Raw genomic sequence first — 19171 nt, 5'->3', positions numbered from 1 at the left:
TGGCAGCTAACGGGCTGACATATCGTATCTGCGGTACACATAAAAGCAACGTAATGATCCCTTGTTTCGTCCTTCATTACCTTGCACTGTGCCGCATATATATATATATATATATATATATATATATATATATATATATGAGCTCTTTACCTTGACAAAGGGGCGTGCGACCCCGAAACGTTGGTGTTTGGGTATACATTAAGCCCTTATTTATAGACCCCAAGTGCCGCCGATTTTTTCCTACCTATGCAATTTTTTTTTGAATGGCACTGAGGCATTTTATCAGTACAGCTGAGTGCCGGTCCTCCAGAACCCATATAGAGATAGATAGATATAGATATATATATATATATAGATATAGTTCGGGTTGGTCCACACTCACGTCCTCATAGTTAAATTGCTGGGGTAGCTTACCCAAAAGGAAGTCCAAAAACCACCCATAAAGAACAAAAATATGCAAAAAATGGGGTGCACTCACCAGTCTTCCAATAAAATCCTTTATTTAAATGTTACATAGCAGCAGGTATCATAGTACTGTCCTAGACCTATATCTATATAGATATATATATATATATATATATATAAATAATCTATGTGTGTGTATATATAATCTCTCTAATTATTATACACACACTCTTGCATTGATAGGCGGCACTCCATGGATTTAAAGAAGCTTATTCGCACGCAAGTTTGTTTTTTCAACGTTTCAGACGATTTAATGCTTTTGTCATGATACGTTGATAAAGCAAACTTTCGTGTGAATAAGCTTTTTTTAAATCCGTGGAGTGCGCTTGTCAATGCAGGAGTGTGTTTGGAAATGAATTACTACATATTGTTCTTGGCCCACCACTTGCTAGTTCCACCATTGCCATGGATGATATGGGCTCGATTCTATTGATCGCGAAGTAAATAGCGCCAGGAGGGAGCTTCTGGCGCTATCCAATTCAGCTCGCTAAGGATTTCTTCTCACACCCCTCCAGGGGTGCGAGCAGAAATACGACAACAGTACAGGCGTGATGCTGTTTTCTGCCCTCAGCGCCGGGAAAACAGCATCGCGCTGGGAGGTTTAGTCGGAGAATGCCCATTCTCACAAATAAACACCATGTTTAGGGCGGGAGAACGGGCATTCCCCGACCTAACAGCACGCAGAATTGAATAGGGCGATCATTTGAATCGAGCCCTATGTGGCGGGGCAGTATGAAGTGCAGTAAGATGGACATTGGAAGTGGGGGGGGGGGGGGGATGCTGTGAAATGGTGGTGGTGCTGAATGAGGTGGACACTGAAGAGGCTGGTGGTCGGTACTGTTAGGTGGTTATTGCATATTGCTTCCTATATTTTATGTCAGACAGAGCTGGTAGGTGATGTATTTGACTATAGTTCAAGGACATAATTTTTCATATATTTTATTACACATTTAGACCACATTCCCATTGGATAAACCACACCTGCAGTTTTTGCCACATCTATTTTGCCATTGCCATGTGCTGGTAGAAATGCTATGGTCACTTGATTTGCATTTGCCCCCCAGGCTAAAAGTTGCCAGCCGCCCCTGTTCGGCACCCTAAGCTGCTTTCCCCATTATCTCTCTATGAAGAGGGATTCTTGGATGCGTGCAGCCACCTGCTTCGTCAGCCGATGGTATTAAGACCGCACTCCTTAGCTGTCACTAGTCTGAGTTCGCACTTGTGCACTATAGCGCATCTTTTATACAAGAATGGACTGGGGACTCAAAACCCAGAGGGCTGCAATATATTAGGCAGCAAGTTCTTGAAGTTGTGTTGAAAGCAGGAAAAATGGGCAAGCATTAAGGATCTGAGCGATTTTGACAAGTACAAATTGTGATAGCAAGATAACTGGATGAGTGCATCTCCAAAACGTCAGTTCTTGTGTGTTTCTGGTATGCACTGGTAAGTACCTACCAAAAGTGGTCCAAGAAAGGACAACCTATGAACTGGCAACAGGGCCATAGGTGCCCAAGGCTCACTGAATCACATTACCTGACGACCTTATTACCTGGCGCTATTGACTGTCTAACATCTGGTGTCTACCTAGACATTGTCGACATTTTTACTATAGATCTATCAACCGCATACCGATAATTGCATTGTGTGTATAGGAGAAAAGATTAATTGGATACAATCCCCTGACATGATCTATTGTGCCGTAGTTTCTAAGATTGCATAGTGTGTACGCTCTATATTGTGTGTGCTGGGATGAAGAGAAATTGGAACAACAATCGTATCTTTTGGATATTCCGAAAAATACCCAGAGAGGGTGTCTGTTTTATATTCTATTCTATTGTGCTGTTAGATTCTACACAAATCCATTAGTTTTTTCGGTGACCTTTACAGAAAGAGCAGTATGAGAGAGTCTCTAGTGGGGTGACTTCTGTGTTCAGTGACAATTTTTATGTGCTCAGAATACCACTCCAAATAACTTACTGAATAATCTGGAGTGTCTTTAGGCTTGTGATACTAATACTAATTTGTGGTGTTAGCATGTTGCTTATGTGAAAGCTTTAACCAAAACCATGTTGGAGATCACCAAGCTCCTAGTTCGACCTTATTGCATGGCCCCCCACTTAGTGTGGTATACAACCTGAACAAGTAGGGACCCTTTGTTATACTACTTGCCATATATTCAGTAAACTGTCCTAGACCCAGACTTTAGCCAAGTTAGTGCAAGGCTTACCAAAAATTTTTTTTACTATTTTACTAGAACCGGTAAGCGCCATAACTCTGCTCTTTTCAAAGAGTTCTGACTCTGACCTTTCCTCTCAGAAAGAAGGTGAGCTAGAATAGGCAAGGAATTAATGACCTGTGAGGGCTGTTTCACAGAGGAACTGATGTATCCTTTGTTTAATAAAGAAACCTTCCCATCTTTGCTCTTTCATGACCACCTTAAAATTCCTGTGCAAAATGTCAACATTTTATGTCATTTTTGTTTCCCTTTTATAGAAGTTTTCCCTTCCCAAAAAAAGATAGGGGGAAATTGGTAATCTCTGCCTAAAGTTAAAGTCCTAGTCGACAACTATTCTGATTTTAAAGTAATGTGCAGATAAAGTATGAAGCTATCTTTGAGTCTATTTTTGCGACCCATTCTTGTTGCCGTCTGGGCTTGAAGGTTATTGCTCTTTCAGGCATCGCACAGACTTATTGACTTTGTAGACATACGATATATAAAAAAGGCAGCATTCATCTAATTTCTGGGTGCATCTTTGGAGTCTACTGTGGGACTGGTGGACTCTGGCTTAATTCATTGTAGGCTGACCCAGAATCCAAAACAATAGAATCCATTCCATTTTCTGGCAATATCCTTTTTGGTTCTGGAAGTTTCAGCCACATAGGGAAGGCTCTTTTCCTCTGTTAATTTCTCCAAATCAAAGCTAGACTTTGGTCTTTGACCTTATGGAAGAGCTCTTCAAGGGAATAGTTCTGATTGTCATGAAGGACAATGTCCTAGTAAAACTGGTCACTAAACCTTTTGAAAAAGTCAGCATAATGGACACGTACATGGTAGGGGCTCATCTTCTCTTCAGTGGTTAATTCTGCTGCAGACACTTTAGTGTGATGAATTACATTCTAAAACTGCTAAAGCTCCACCCAAATGTGTGGGGTTTTTTGTACCACAGTTCTCCCTGTATACCGGATAAATGAACAGGCCTTAATTAAAACAAAAGCCATTTGGTCTTAAGTCGTAATTATTCCTGTTCCAAAGCACCATAAAAGGTTGGCATTTTATTAAAATCTTTTTTCTACTCCAAAACCTAGACTACATTCCATCCATTTTGAACCTGAATGTCAGATTTTAGATATGCAAGTAAACAACTTTAATTTTGTCCATATCTGTGTGGTCTTCCAAAAATCGAAAGCTTTCTCAAATTTGTAATCTGATCTCTTTATTTGGATTCAAGCTTTTCCTTTCACATATCAACTGCGCCAAGGGTCTTTAGAAAGAACATTCTTGCAATGTCTGCTGTCAGTCTTTCCTTCTGCAATATTCTAATACAAGCTGGATTTTGTTTTATTAGAAGTTTATGGATGGCTCAAACAAAGGATATTTGAATCCAGTATATGATGCACACAAGTGGGGTTGGCTAGCAATTGCTAGATTGATTTTTTTCAATAATTTGAAACTCATATTGGAGTAGGCAAAATGTTCCAGAAAGTGTGAGTACTATGGCATGGTTTGTCCGCAGAACAGCTCTGTCTAGTCTTACCTGGTTATCTGCCCATACATTTACAAAAATCCTGGAAGTACAAAGTGTTTCATTCAAAGATGACAACTTTTGGTGCAGTGTTTTAAAATTGGCAACTTTACTTCGCTCCCACCCCTACCGACAGCTTTCGAAATTTCCTGTGGTTCCAGTGTCCCCCGATGGATGGATGAAAAATGTGTTTGTACTTTTGTTAAGTATTTGAGTGGGGTACTCTGGATAATCACTTATTACTGATTGGTTAGTTTAATTTTTCCTCCAACTTAATTTTCTATTTTTTTTTATGTCCATTTGTTTGATATTAGTGTTCTGGTGGCTTATGCCCTCTTCTCGCCTCATTTACTTTAACTTTTTTCTCTACTGGGCCTGAGGTAGATTAAAAGAAAATAGACTTCCTGGCTAGGGGAAAGGGGGGGGGGGGGGGGGGGGGGGGAGAATGCTGACCTCATTCAGATTTTCTTTAAATGCTTGAGCACCTGCATGTACTCTTATACCATGGTTTTAGTATCCCGCAATGGAGTAATGATCTAAATAGAAGTAAAAATTCATTATTTTCAAAATTTATTTATTTTTCTGTGTTCATTGCCTTGTTCAGTCACACTTTTTGTTATTGTGCTCTATTATTGTACTAATTTACCCACCTTAAAGACAAATATTGATGAGAAACATTTTGAAAATAAATAATACAATAAGTTTATGTACAAAATTTTTCCCAACGGCATACATATCAATTTTTCATTTTTCTCCATTAATCTTTTTGACACTTAAAATGTTCTTAAATATGAATTGTGGGCTTTTCATGAGACAATTTTTATGTTTGAATGTATCAGGATGTTTTCCAAGTTTAAGAATATAAAATTAATGTCTGTAGTTAATTTGGGATTTTTTTTCTTGTATTTAGGCAAACTTCTACTTTTGTAAAGCCTGCTTTTTGTAACCGTGCAAGCACATCAATTATCTAAACCTTTAATTGGCTTCCTGAATAATATGGTGCTTCTTGACATTTGTAGTGCAGTTAAGCTTTTTTTTTTCTTACATTTACATAGGGACTGCTTGTCTTTTAAAGCAAGCAAGAAGTTCTGGTGCTGGCATTGATCATAATATAATTCCTCTTGAGCGTCCGGATTAACACTTGCATAACTTAGTAGAAACTTCCTAGACTTGCTGGGTTGTTAAAAATTGCAAAATCGATTTTTAAATCTTATTTAAACATCTGTATTCTAAATGACAGAAAATCATTCTCTTTTACCAGATGGGACACACGGTCTAATACCACATCTAAACCAAGCCATTCAGTGGATGCGCACACAGCAGAGGTCAATTGCTTGTCATTTAATCCGTATAGTGAGTTTATCCTAGCCACTGGTTCTGCTGATAAGGTATAACTTTTTTTTTTCTATTTATTATTCTTTGTCCTGCAGACCCAACAGAGACGCATGCAACCTTGTAGTGACTTCTCTCTCCTAAGATATATACCCCTCTTTTAAATCAATAGATAAGTTTCTTCAATCCTGGAAGAAATTCATATAATTTCTGTAATTAAATTTGTTTCTCTCGTAATACATAAAGAACATGAGCCTTCCTTCAAGTGTTGCAGTTGACTGTGTGACCTAGCTTTTTACTTTTCTGCTCGTTTTTCACTTTATTTTTTTTTATTTTGTGCTAAACATCTTTCCTAGTTTCTCTTGACTGGTGTGGTGCAGGGCAGTGCTTGTTTTTTCCTTTCCTCTTAATCGTAAGCTTTATATACAATGTAGTTCAAAATGTATAAACTCATATAATTCTAACTATTTGCTCTTATTGGTATCTACACCTTAAGTAACAATATAAATCACAGGTCTAGCGCTCAGCCTTGTTCCAAACAAAACCACCATATAATCCAGTCCATTAAAAACAGTACTTGGTCCATCCAGATTAATTCAAGTCAGAGACCATCTTTAGTCCATACAGATAGTTGCGATAGTCCATCTCTTTAGTTGCGATCCGCTCATAAAAAGAAATGTAGAAAGTGTAGTATATCTTTCTCCTTCATCCACTAGGGGACACTGGAGCTTCATGACAGTGGGGTATAGACGGTGGGTTGAGTTGAGCCTGGCACTTTAAAAATCTACAAGTGTGACTGGCTCCTCCCCCTCTATGCCCCATCAACCCCAGTTTTTAGAATGTGCCCGAGTAGAGCCGGTGCACAGGGGCTGTCTCCAGCCCTTATATTAATTTTTATATGATTTGTAAAAGAATCAAGCAAGAGGACAGGCAGACTGTTAGCTGTGACAGTCTGCCTGCATCGTGGGAGCCGCCAGAGAGGGGACCACACGGCTACTGCAGCCTGTGTCCGGTCACCCTATGGAGGGGAGGCTGCTTTAGGCAGTTAGGAGTCATCAGACTCAGCGGGGCCCGCCACAGCTACCACTGGCTTGTGTCCGGGTCCCCGCTCTCCCCTCACTGCCCAGCGCTCTGGCCGCAGCAGCTCGGTGAGTAGCACACCTCTCCTGACTAGCAGGAGAGGTGAAAATAACTGCTGGGTCTGAAAACAGCGCGCGGCTGTCAGCCCCGCTGTCAGTTGCCACGCTGGTGTTGTGATAGAACACCGGCGCTGGCTGTTAGGTAGGCGCGCTCACAGCGGTCCTGCCTCTGCGTGCCGGTGCTTGTGTAAAAGGCACCGGCACGGTTATCACTGGGGCGGTCGTGCAGCTTGCCCCCGCTGTTAGTGCGGGGACAGAACGTCCCACTGTATAAGTGTATGCCGCGCGCATACAAAGCGGCGGCCATTAGGGGAGGAGCTTATGGGTCCCTCCTCCTCTTCCTCCTTCACTGCCTGGGCTAGTTTGGCGCGCTCTGAACGGGAGTGGCGCCTCAGACTGCAGGCACTGAGCGGAGGGGGAGAGGAGCAGATGAGAGCATCTACAGGGGGTCTGTAAATACAGAGGGTGGTTTTAACTACTTTCTGGTCCTATTGATTGCTCCTCCCTTATATGCCTGTCTGCCCCTGTTACTGAGTTGCATTTTCTTGAAATTCTGCTCCTCTTATACTGCTCTGCATGCAATTTGAGTAGCATTATTATTGAAATTCTGCTCCTCCCTTATTGCTCTGTCTGCTCCCATACTTGAGTAGCATTATTATTGTAATTCTGCTTCTCCCTATACTTCTTCTGCATTCCTGAATTGTATGTGGTGCTTGTCTGTGAGTACATGATGACATCCAGGACAGAAAAAACTGCATCACAAAAGCTGTTTGCCTGCACTAAGTGCAGGAAGAAGTTTACCCATGCTCGCTCCGAAGGGTCTTCCCTGTGCGAGACATGTGAAGCAGACAGTGCTAACACGCAGTCTGTCACTCCCTCCTTCATAAATAGTTTGGCCGGGGTCATGGCGGACCTTTCTTCTGAATTAGCCGCTTCCCGTAGGGAACGGGAGTCTGCCAGAGATCTACCTGGCACATCTCACCCTTCTTTTCTAGCAGAACCAGCGTGGGCTCAGAATTTAGTCCGCTCGGTGAATAGCCTTGCTCAAGCGATGGGTTCTGCGTCTAAAGCTCCTGAAGCTACGGTAAGTCGCTCATCTAAAAAGAGGGCTCTTCCGGCGGTTCTCCAGTCGGATGAGGATTCGGCAGCGGATCACTCGTCTCAGGAGGAAGGGGAGATGCTGGACGAATCAGACGTAGAGACTTACTCACAAGAACCTGAGGCATTGCAAGGTATTGACGCACTCATTCTAGCGGTAAGGGAAGTTCTTAAGATTTCTGGCCAGGAAGCTCCAGAATCGTTAGAAGACTCCTTATTTGCCAGGTCACAGAAGATGGCCGTCACATTCCCTGTTTCTCTCCAGTTGGATGAACAGATGACGGCAGCCTGGCAGAATCCGGACCGTAAATTCCAGATTCCTAAGCGTTTCTTCTCTCTTTACCCATTTCCTGCGGAAAATAGGAAGAGGTGGGAGACCCCGCCACCTGTGGATTCTTCGGTTTCTCGGTTGTCAAAGAAGACCACGTTACCTGTTCCAGGAGCTACTACATTGAAGGAAACCTCAGAGCGGAGATTAGAAACCACTTTGAAATCCATTTATACGGCCGCAGGTGCACTTCTCCGCCCGGCCTTGGTAGGATCTTGGGTCAACAAGGCTGTGGAAAAGTGGGCGGAACAATTGACTGAGGGTCTTAGATCCAGCACTCCGCGAGCAGATCTGATTACCTTGGCAGAACATATTCAGGAGTCTGCTGTATACTTAGGAGACGCCTCCAGAGATATCGGCCAGGTAGGCGCTAGGATTTCTGCTTCGGCGGTCTCTGCTCGCCGGGCACTTTGGCTTCGTGCCTGGCAAGCGGATGCGGAGTCAAAAAGAGCAGTGGAAGCTCTTCCTTTCACAGGCGATATTTTATTTGGTCCAGAGCTGGACAAATGGATTTCGCTGGCCACTGGAGGTAAGAGTACTTTTCTACCTTCATCAGCACCTCCTCCGCGTCGCTCGTTTAGGGGACCTTCCTTTCGTTCCTTTCGAGCATCGGCAAGATTTCAGGGACGATCGCGAGGTTCGTCTTCAGCGGGGCGAGGAGGCCGTACTAGAGGACGTCAAGCAAATATTGGCCGCCGTCCAGATCCCAAGCCAGCAGACAAGCCTGTGGCATGACGGGCTCCCATCCCATCTCGGAAATCCGAAGGTGGGGGCACGCCTCCAGCGTTTCTCGGAGGTTTGGAGACGGACTTCTCCAGACACTTGGGTTCGAAATCTGGTATCTCAGGGGTACAAGATCGAGTTCGCTTTCACTCCTCCTCGGCGTTATTTTACAACAGGTTTGCCCGTCGATCCCTTGAAGCAACTAATTTTGCGTCAAGCGATCGAGAAACTTTTGCTGGCCGAGGTCCTTGTGGCGGTTCCCACTGCACAAAGGCAACAAGGGTTTTACTCAAACCTTTTTGTGGTTCCAAAACTAGATGGGTCAGTCAGACCCATTTTGAATCTGAAATCATTGAACCAGGATCTTTCATTTCACAGGTTCAAGATGGAATCTCTCCATTCTGTCATTGCAGGACTAGAGGCAGAAGAGTTTCTGGTGTCGATAGATATCAAGGACGCCTATCTGCATGTCCCAATTTGGGTTCCTCACCAGGCTTTCCTCAGATTTGCCATCAGGGAAGCTCATTTCCAGTTTCAGGCCCTGCCATTCGGTCTCTCGTCAGCTCCCAGGGTATTCACCAAAGTGATGGCCGTCATGGTGTCTCACTTGCGCTCTCGGGGGGTGACGATAGTTCCGTACCTAGACGATTTACTCATCAAGGCTCCGACGGCAGAAGTCCTTTTACACCAAGTGTCCCTTACACATCAGATTCTCATTCAACATGGATGGATTGTGAACTTCCAGAAGTCTCAGTTGATGCCGTCCCAGAGACTTCAGTTCCTAGGAATGATTCTAGACACTGTTCTGCTTCGTATATTCTTGCCAAGGGACAAGGCCATAGCCATACAGGAGCTGGTTCGTCTAGTGCTCAGACCCAGGAAAGTATCTGTGCATCTTTGCATACGTCTCCTGGGGAAAATGGTGGCTTCCTTCGAGGCCATCCAATTCGGCAGATTTCACTCCAGAATATTTCAACTGGATCTTCTGTCTCAGTGGTCCGGGTCCCACCTACAGATGCATCGGCTGGTGCGTCTGTCTCCCCGGACCCGCATATCCTTGCTCTGGTGGCTTCGGACGGAGCATCTGTTAGCGGGTCGCCGCTTCGGAATTTGGAATTGGACCTTGGTCACCACGGACGCCAGCCTCCGCGGATGGGGAGCGGTGGTTCTGGACAATCACTTCCAGGGGCTTTGGTCGCAGCAGGAGTCCCTCTTACCAATCAATGTTCTCGAACTGCGGGCAGTCTACAGAGCTTTGATACAGGCTGCTCCTCTGTTACGAGGACTTCCGGTTCGGATACAATCAGACAACGCCACGGCAGTGGCATACATAAATCGCCAAGGGGGAACCCGCAGTCGGATGGCAATGAGAGAAGCCAGTCGCATCCTTCTGTGGGCAGAAAGACACGTAGAGGTCATTTCAGCAGTGTTTATTCCGGGGGTCGACAACTGGGAAGCGGACTACCTCAGTCGTCAGGATCTTCATCCCGGGGAGTGGTCCCTTCATCCCGAGGTCTTTCATCAACTGGTTTGCAGATGGGGGAAGCCACAGATAGACCTGATGGCATCTCGGATAAATCATCAACTACCCCTTTACTGCTCCAGGACCATGGATCCGGCAGCGGTGGGAGCGGATGCTTTACTGATCCCTTGGCCGTACAGCCTTGTGTACCTGTTCCCACCGTTTCCGCTCCTCCCTCGGATTCTCAAGCGGATCAAACGAGAGTCGTCCACCGTCATCCTAGTGGCTCCGGATTGGCCTCGTCGGGTTTGGTACTCCGATCTTTTATTCCTTCTGGCAGACGAACCTTGGCATCTTCCGCTACGATCGGACCTTCTACAACAGGGTCCATGTGTGTACCCGGATTTACGGCGGCTTCGTTTAACGGCGTGGCTATTGAGACCGCCATCCTAAGAAGCCATGGAGTTCCTAGGTCGGTCATTCCTACCATGCTTAGGGCTAGAAAACCGGTAACATCAGCGCATTATCATCGCATTTGGAGGGCTTATATCTCCTGGTGTGAAGGTCGTGGATCCTCCACTTCCTCTTTTCATTTACCACGTCTTCTTCTTTTTCTTCAAAAAGGACTCGATGCGGGGTTACGCTTGGGATCGCTTAAAGTGCAGATTTCTGCTCTTTCTATTTTTTTCCAGCGTCGCCTAGCTCTGATTCCGGAGGTTCAGACCTTTTTTCAAGGGGTTCTTAGAATTCAGCCCCCCTTTGTGCCACCCACGGCTCCTTGGCACCTGAATCTTGTTTTATCTTTTCTTCAGTCATCCACCTTTGAGCCTTTGCAGGAGGTGGAATTGAAGTATTTGACTTGGAAGATGATCCTTTTATTGGCCCTGGCTTCGGCCAGACGTGTGTCGGAACTTGGAGCCTTGTCCTGCCGTTCCCCTTACTTGATTTTTCACGAAGATCGGGCGGAACTTCGTACCCGGCCTTCCTTTTTGCCCAAGGTGGTCTCGGGTTTTCATCTGAATCAGCCGATTGTAGTGCCAGCGTTGTCGGACTCTTCTGGGGATTCTCACTCCTTGGATGTGGTTCGGGCACTTCGCATTTATGTGTCCCGTACTGAGGGGCTACGTAAATCAGAGGCTCTATTCGTCCTTTATGATGCTAATCGGCGTGGCTGGCCGGCGTCTAAACAAACTTTGGCCAGGTGGATTCGTCTGACTATTCGTCAGGCATATGTTGCTTCTGCTCGACCACCGCCGGTATCCATTTCTGCGCATTCTACGCGCTCTGTGGGTACTTCTTGGGCGGCACGTAGAGGTGTCTCGGCTTCACAGCTTTGTAGGGCAGCGACGTGGTCTTCGGTTCATACTTTTGTACGTTTCTACAGATTTGACACTTTTGCGGCTTCTGCTTCAAATTTTGGTCGTAGTGTCTTGCAGGGCGTTCAGCACTCTCCCCCCCAGGAGGGTAGCTTTGGGACGTCCCCACTGTCATGAAGCTCCAGTGTCCCCTAGTGGATGAAGGAGAAAACAGGATTTTGGTACTTACCGTTAAATCCATTTCTCCGATTCCACAGGGGACACTGGACGCCCACCCAGTGCTTCTTGCCTGTTCTCAGTTGTTTGTTCTGCTTCAGTTCTGTTGCAGTTTTGTCTGTTTTATTGTGTGACTGTTTATCACTGCAGCCTGCTGTGTTCTTGCAGTGTGTCAGTATGTTGGATGTTTCTTTTCCTGTTCTCCTTCTCTGTTCTTCAGTCTGTTCTCCGTCTCCTCTCGGGCTCAGTTCTTTAAAACTGGGGTTGATGGGGCATAGAGGGGGAGGAGCCAGTCACACTTGTAGATTTTTAAAGTGCCAGGCTCAACTCAACCCACCGTCTATACCCCACTGTCATGAAGCTCCAGTGTCCCCTGTGGAATCGGAGAAATGGATTTAACGGTAAGTACCAAAATCCTGTTTTTAAAACACACCCATGTGAGTATAGAATTCAAAAGGAAAGTGTTGAAATTCTATCAACCAATTCATATAGAAAAGGTAGCGTACCCAACTCACAATTATGGACGATAAATAATGTGCATAAAGGTATCTTTTACACTGGCATATGCCCACCGCGTGAATGATGAATTCAGATCATCACCATGATGAGCTGCAATTAATAAATTGATGCTCATACCATACTCACTGCAAATCTCCTTGTAAATCATTTAGTGGTTTCTTTATGTTGCCAGGCAGTCTCATCTCCGATGTACAAAAGTCTTCCTTTCTCTCATATACATATAATATAGAAGTGGACCAGAAATCCATTTAAAAATGTAAATATTAAAAAGGTTTATTAAGAACAAAAAATGGTGAACCGATCCAAAATGATTCTAACAAACACGTCGATAAAAGATGAACAATAATAAAATCACCTGACTAGCGGCCGATGGTAGCGGTCCCCGACGATTGCGTCCTCCGGCATGAAAGGTTTAGTCACCTTGTCTTCTAACTCATTTCGACTTTACTTAAGGTAATATAAAGTCAACACATTGGAAGAGAGAGGGTGACTTATCCTTTTTATTCTTTCAATAAACCTATTTAATGATTACATTTTTAAGCAGATTTCAGGTCCCCTTCCATATTTCTCACACACACACACACACACACACACACACACACAGTGCATCTGGAAAGTACTCACAGCGCTTCACACATTACCCCATGACAACGTGTAAAAAGATTTTTTGAGATTCTTGCAAATTTAATAAAAAAATAAAATAAATCTCATGTACAGAAGTATTCACAGCCTTTGCCATGAAGCTCAAGATTGAGCTCAGGTGCATTCTGTTTCCACTGATCATCCTTGAGATGTTCCTACAGCTTAATTGGAGTCCACCTGTGGTAAATTCAGTTGATTGGACATGATTTTGAAAGGAATACACCTGTCTACATATAAGGTCCCGCACTTGACAGTGCATGTCAGAGCACAAACCAAGCATGAAGTCCAAGGAATTGTCTGTAGATCACAGAGACAGGAATGTCTTGAGGCACAAATCTGGGGAAGGGTACAGAAAAATATCTGCTGCTTTTGAAGGTCCCAATGAGCACAGTGGCCTCCATTTTCCGTAAATGGAAGAGGTTCGGAACCACCAGGACTCTTCCTAGAGTTGGCCGGTTGTCTAAACTGAGCGATCGGGGGGGAGAGGAGCCCTAGTCAGGGAGGTGACCAAGAACCCGATGGTCACTGTCAGAGCTACAGCATTCCTCTGTAGAGAGAGAAGATTCCAGAAGGACAACAATCTCTGCAGCAATCCACCAATCAGGCCTGTATGGTAGAGTGGCCAGACGGAAGCCACTCCTTAGTAAAAAGCACATGGCAGCCCGCCTGGAGTTTGCCAAAATGCACCTGAAGGACTCTGACCATAAGAAACAAAATTCTCTGGTCTGATGAGACAAAGAATGAACTCTTTGGCGTGACTACCAGGCGTTATGTTTGTAGGAACCAGGCACCGCTCATCACCAGGCCCATACCATCCCTACAGTGAAGCATTGTGGTGGCAGCATCATACTGTGGGGATATTTTTCAGTGGCAGGAACTGGGAGACTAGTCAGGATAGAGGGAAAGATGAATGCAGCAATGTAGAGACACATCCTGGATGAAAACCTACTCCAGAGCGCTCTTGACCTCAGACTGGGGCGACTGTTCATCTTTCAGTAGGACAATGACACTAAGCACACAGCCACGTTATCAAAGGAGTGGCTTCAGGACAAGTCTATGAATGTCCTTGAGTGGCCCAGCCAGAGCCCAGACTTGAATCCGATTGAACATCTCTGGAGAGATCTGAAAATGGTTGTGCACTGACGCTTCCCATCCAACCTGATGGAGCTTGAGAGGTGCTGCAAAGAGGAATGGGCGATTGTGGATACTTATGTACATGTGATTTCAAAGTTTTTATTTTTGCAAATTTTATATAAAAAAAAACCTTTTTACACGTTATGGGGTATTGTGTGTAGACTTTTGAGGACAAAAATTTATTCCATTTTGGAATAAGGCTGTAACATAACAATGTGGAAAAAGTGAAGCGTTGTGAATACTTTCCAGATGAACTGTGTGTATATAAATATATATATATATATTTTATGTATTTATGAACTTCAATTTAGAAGCTGCAGCTTATCATGGTGATCTGAATTTCTCATTCACGCGGTGGGCATATGCCAGTGCAAAAGATGACCTTTATGCACATTATTGTCCATAATTTTGAGTACGCTACTTTTCCTGTATGAATTGGTTGATGGAATTTCAACACACTTACGTTTTAAATTCTATATACTTGGGTGTGTTTAATACACACTACATTTTTTTTTTTCTACTTTTTTTTAATGAGTGGATTGCAACTAAAGACACTAAACAGACTGTTGAAATTTGCTTGGATCTATCTGGATGGACTAAAGATTGTTTCAGACTTTAATTAATCCGAATGTAGTAAAAGTATTGTTTTTTTATGGACTGGACCAGTGGTCGAAGTGGGGCGGTATGACATACCGCCACTTCCCGACCCCACTTAATTTTAGCCGCAGGAAAGAATGTACCAATGCTTGGATCCAGTATGGGATCCCAGCGCTGGAACAGCGGCGGCAGTGTGTAGAGATGTGTCACGCAGGGGACACATCTCAATCGGCGGAGGCGCTGGCAAGTATGTAGCTGGGACAGAGCATCAGGTAAAGTAAGCACGGGCGGCCAGCCAGTCGCGGGGCTTGCTGGCGGTCAGCCAATCACAAGCTGCAAAGTGGCAGCTTCTCATTGGCTCGCAGTGGCACCAGATTATACTGCAGTGCACTACTGCAGCAACCAAGAAGACCTGATGCTCCCAGCGGCTCCACTCCAGCAGCAGCACAGGTCAGAGGCAATTAGAGAGAGGGGAAAGTGTGAGAGAGGGGCAGACAGATGGAAGCAGGCATATATAAGAAAATATTTGAAAAGATGGAAGCAGGCAGATAATATTGTAGGGGGTGAAAGAGCGAGAAGGAATCAGTGAGAGAAGGGAGCAGGCAGGCAGAAGTGTGGGGGTGAGAAGTACAATGGGGTGATATGGAAGCAGGGGGTGGGGGGGATTGACTCCATACGCCATACCCCCACCTCTAAATTCCCACTTCGAGAACTGGTCTGGACTATATGGTTGTTCTGTTTGGAACGAGGCTGAGTGCTAGACCTGTGATTTATATTTATTTTGTGAAAGATTAGGTGGTCTAGATTCGCAGGTGGCAGCACGGTCTGTTTTTCACCTTGGCATATTTTTTTTTTTTTTTTTTTTACACACCTTGCCTGTAATGTAGCTTTTGCATACTATGTGTGGTTGGGTGTACATAGCACTCTGCACTGCTACCACTGTGTTTGAACAGTATTAGGGAGGTCATCAGTTGATGTATGACTTTCTATTTCAAGAAGGCAGAAACCAAGGTAGTGGAAAATGCTGAATCCATTGTATAAAAAAATTGTTTATGGTATGTAATATTTGCAAAATGGTTTCCTTATCGAATAAGAGTATCTAGCAAATCTAGCAGATGTTGTAATTTACTCCAAACATTAGTGTCATGACAGAATGGGCCAACTATGCCAGTAAATGTCTGAGTAATGGCTTAATGAAAAGCTCCTAAACTTAACTGTTTGGGCGCTCATCTTGAAGTTATGCACTCCAATATTTTAATACCTTGATTTTGCATTTGTACTCAAATTGTACACAATCATTCTCCAGTACTTAGTGCTGCTATATATAATTAAGTTAAACTTATTTTACAGAGCTGATCATGTTTTAATTTTTCTAGACTGTTGCTCTGTGGGACCTTCGGAACCTAAAGCTGAAACTCCATTCTTTTGAATCCCATAAAGATGAAATTTTCCAGGTGAGTGGAGCAGTAGTATCAATCCCTTTTTACGTATGCTGATAAAGTAAATGTGACTGGTTGTGTTTTGAGCATTTCACAGTAACTGATTACTAATCGGAATTAAACTGACATTTTTTGAATGACCTGCAGATAGCAAGTGTTGAGTAAGCCTGGCCAAAGCTTTTACTTATGTTTTTTCCTTCTTTTTTTTTTTTTTGCAAGGTACACTGGTCTCCGCATAATGAAACAATTCTTGCTTCCAGTGGTACCGATCGTAGACTCAATGTTTGGGATTTGAGGTAGGTATTATGAATAAATGGCATCTTTTCATTTGGTAGGGGGTTTTCTCTCTCCCTCCCTATGTACCTGACAGGCACACTAATTCTCTACAGTGCAGCATGTGTTAACCTATCTGGAAGCCAACATACGTGTAGTGGGTTTAATATTCTGACGTGCAAAATTACAATGTGCACACGTGTTTAACTCTATCGCCCTACTGTGTGATAGTCGATATACTTTAAATATAGTTTATTGGTTTAAACAACATAAATAGTTGAGAAACTGGAATGGAGTCTTATGTTTTTATTTTCCAGTAAAATTGGTGAGGAACAGTCAGCAGAAGATGCAGAGGATGGACCTCCGGAACTTTTGGTATGATCCCTTGTTAACTGTTATACATCAACCTTTTCCTTCTATTCTTTTTATCTGTAAGATATTATTTTATAATTTCATCTCATTTATAAACTGGTGAACTCCCATAGAAGTTATTTTACCATATATAATGAAACCTTAGTTTTGTATTCATTCTACATGATCTCTAAAATTGCAAGAAAAGCTTACAATTTTTTTTTTCGTGATTAAATTGGAAAGACCTGATTTTATTCTTGTATTTTGAAATAGTTTATTCACGGTGGGCACACTGCAAAGATTTCAGATTTCAGCTGGAACCCAAATGAGCCCTGGGTTATCTGTTCAGTGTCTGAAGATAACATTATGCAGATTTGGCAGATGGTGAGTTCAGTTATGTTTGTTCAAATCTTGTATGTTCTCTGTATAGACCAGTGGTGTGCAACAGGCGGCAGTGCTTAACATGTTTACTGATGTTATTACAGAAAGGTGCCTTTCATTAATCAAATGTACTAATTTAACTTGGTACCCAAATTTAGAGTACTGTACGTCCCTTTTGAAGATTAGGAGACCACATTAGTGAATCAGGTTGTCTAACTGGTTTAGACGCAAGTATTTTGCAAAGTATAAAAACTAGTGTTTTTAAAATGGCTATGTTCAAAATAATAATATTAAGAACAGGGCTTGACAATTTTTCTAAAATCTAGGAGCCAGGATGAAAGTGTAGGAGCCAGATCACTGTCTCCCCCCCAAAAAAATTACAGGATTGATTTAGGAGCACAGCTCTGTGTGTGTTATGCAACTGGTATACACACTTTACTAGTCCACAAAATGGTCACAGTTGAATGGATATAGTAACATGGAGGCCCCCTCACTGCTCTGCACAGCTCCACTGCTCCACCCCCCTCCCTCCAGTAATAACGGACCACATTTCATATAAAACAATGGTGCCAGAAAGTACAACAGAACCCCCCTCCCCTCGTGGTCACACCACTAGCCCTCTGAAGCTGCAATCCCTGGCCATGCATAGACCCTATTACCGGGGAGCTTTATGCTGCCAGAGATACTGTAGGAGACAGTAGACAGCCGGGACATGCAGGAAGATCAGTGCAGACTGAGACAGACGGCATGGGTCAGAGCAGGACAGGAGGAGTCAGCGCAGGATGGGACGGACACAGGCACAGCAGTCACTGCAGATGACACTCCGCGCATGCATTCCTGTGCATGAAATGAACGCCGCAATACTTTAGGCACGAATCTCCGCTGGAGCTGATGAGGATCTGCTTCCTCCCTCACTACAAAATCAACATTTTTAATAAAAATGAACTTAGACATTTAGGATCTCTAATACTACTTAGACATGTGGCTGACAAAGAGCTGATACAATGTGGATTTTCTTTTAGAATAACATATTTGTATGTCTCTTGTTGTACAACATTTTGTTTTCCTCCCTCTTTCAGGCTGAAAACATTTACAATGACGAAGAGCCAGACATACAACCGTCTGAGTTGGAAGCACAGGGATCATAGATGTAGTGATTTGGGTGGAGGTTTCTCCTTTCTTTAAAATGGCAGATGTTAACACTTTATGAAGTGGTTGATATTCATTTAAGTTAACTTTTTTTTTATCATATTGAATACAGCACACTTACAGTTGAGTTTCCCTATCTGTTGTATTGTATTGAACATGTTTGTACTTGATACAGAGCTTGTGAAATGGTGGAAATAAAAAAAAAAAAAATCCTGTTCTGTAGTCTTTTTTCATTAACTGAAATATCTGAACCGTGTATAATGGTAACAGTGCTACAATAACTAAAATCAAGTTGATCAAATACAGGGATTCATGTTTGGACTTGTGTATGTTCACAAATAATCTCCTATATACATCTATCACAAACATATATATATATATATATATATATATATATATATATATATATATATATATTATACACACACATACACACAGTTGAATACATATCGATCTATCGTTCTCTATTATATAAAATCTTGACTCACTGTCTCATCAATGCCCAGCCCAAACCCCTGGACTTAGAAACATGAATATCTGGGAGAATATTCCTTCCGTGATGTAGGTGCCCACTAAGAAGGGATCTTTCAAAATTCAACTCCTAAGGGGGTGAAAAGGGTTAAAATGTGCAATGTCCTGTCTGACTGTCTCATCGTGGCTGTAGCACACTTCAGAATTCAAACGCCAACTGTCATCCCAAGTGCTGCCAAACATCGCTGGCAGTTGGTGTGGCTCCCCTATTTGAATAGTGAGGGAAGGGTTGGGGGTAAAGAAACAAGATTGGGTGCAGAGTTATGGTGCATACACACGGTCAGATTTTTCTGCAGATCTGAACGATAACTATTTAAAAAATCCTTCATATCT

General features: G+C 43.3%; 1 protein-coding gene across 2 annotated transcripts in view; it reads left to right on the top strand.

The window, feature by feature from the left end:
- RBBP7 (RB binding protein 7, chromatin remodeling factor) overlaps positions 1 to 18520 on the top strand; it is a 28590-nt gene extending 10070 nt beyond the window's left edge. For both annotated transcript variants that reach the window (XM_088449521.1, XM_088449520.1), the window contains exons 7-12: positions 5470 to 5596; positions 16091 to 16168; positions 16373 to 16449; positions 16744 to 16801; positions 17051 to 17161; positions 18238 to 18520. In XM_088449521.1, the coding sequence (XP_088305647.1) occupies positions 5470 to 5596; positions 16091 to 16168; positions 16373 to 16449; positions 16744 to 16801; positions 17051 to 17161; positions 18238 to 18306 (520 nt within the window). In that variant the 3' untranslated portion in view covers positions 18307 to 18520. The remainder of the gene's footprint in view (positions 1 to 5469; positions 5597 to 16090; positions 16169 to 16372; positions 16450 to 16743; positions 16802 to 17050; positions 17162 to 18237) is intronic.
- Positions 18521 to 19171: the final 651 nt, after the last annotated feature.

Source organism: Taudactylus pleione, unplaced genomic scaffold, assembly GCF_031769625.1.
Source record: "Taudactylus pleione unplaced genomic scaffold, aTauple2 ptg000487l, whole genome shotgun sequence".
In the NCBI taxonomy this organism is placed as follows: Eukaryota; Metazoa; Chordata; class Amphibia; order Anura; family Myobatrachidae; genus Taudactylus; species Taudactylus pleione.
Note: the sequence above shows the minus strand (reverse complement) of the source record. Positions and strands in the feature narration are given on the sequence as shown.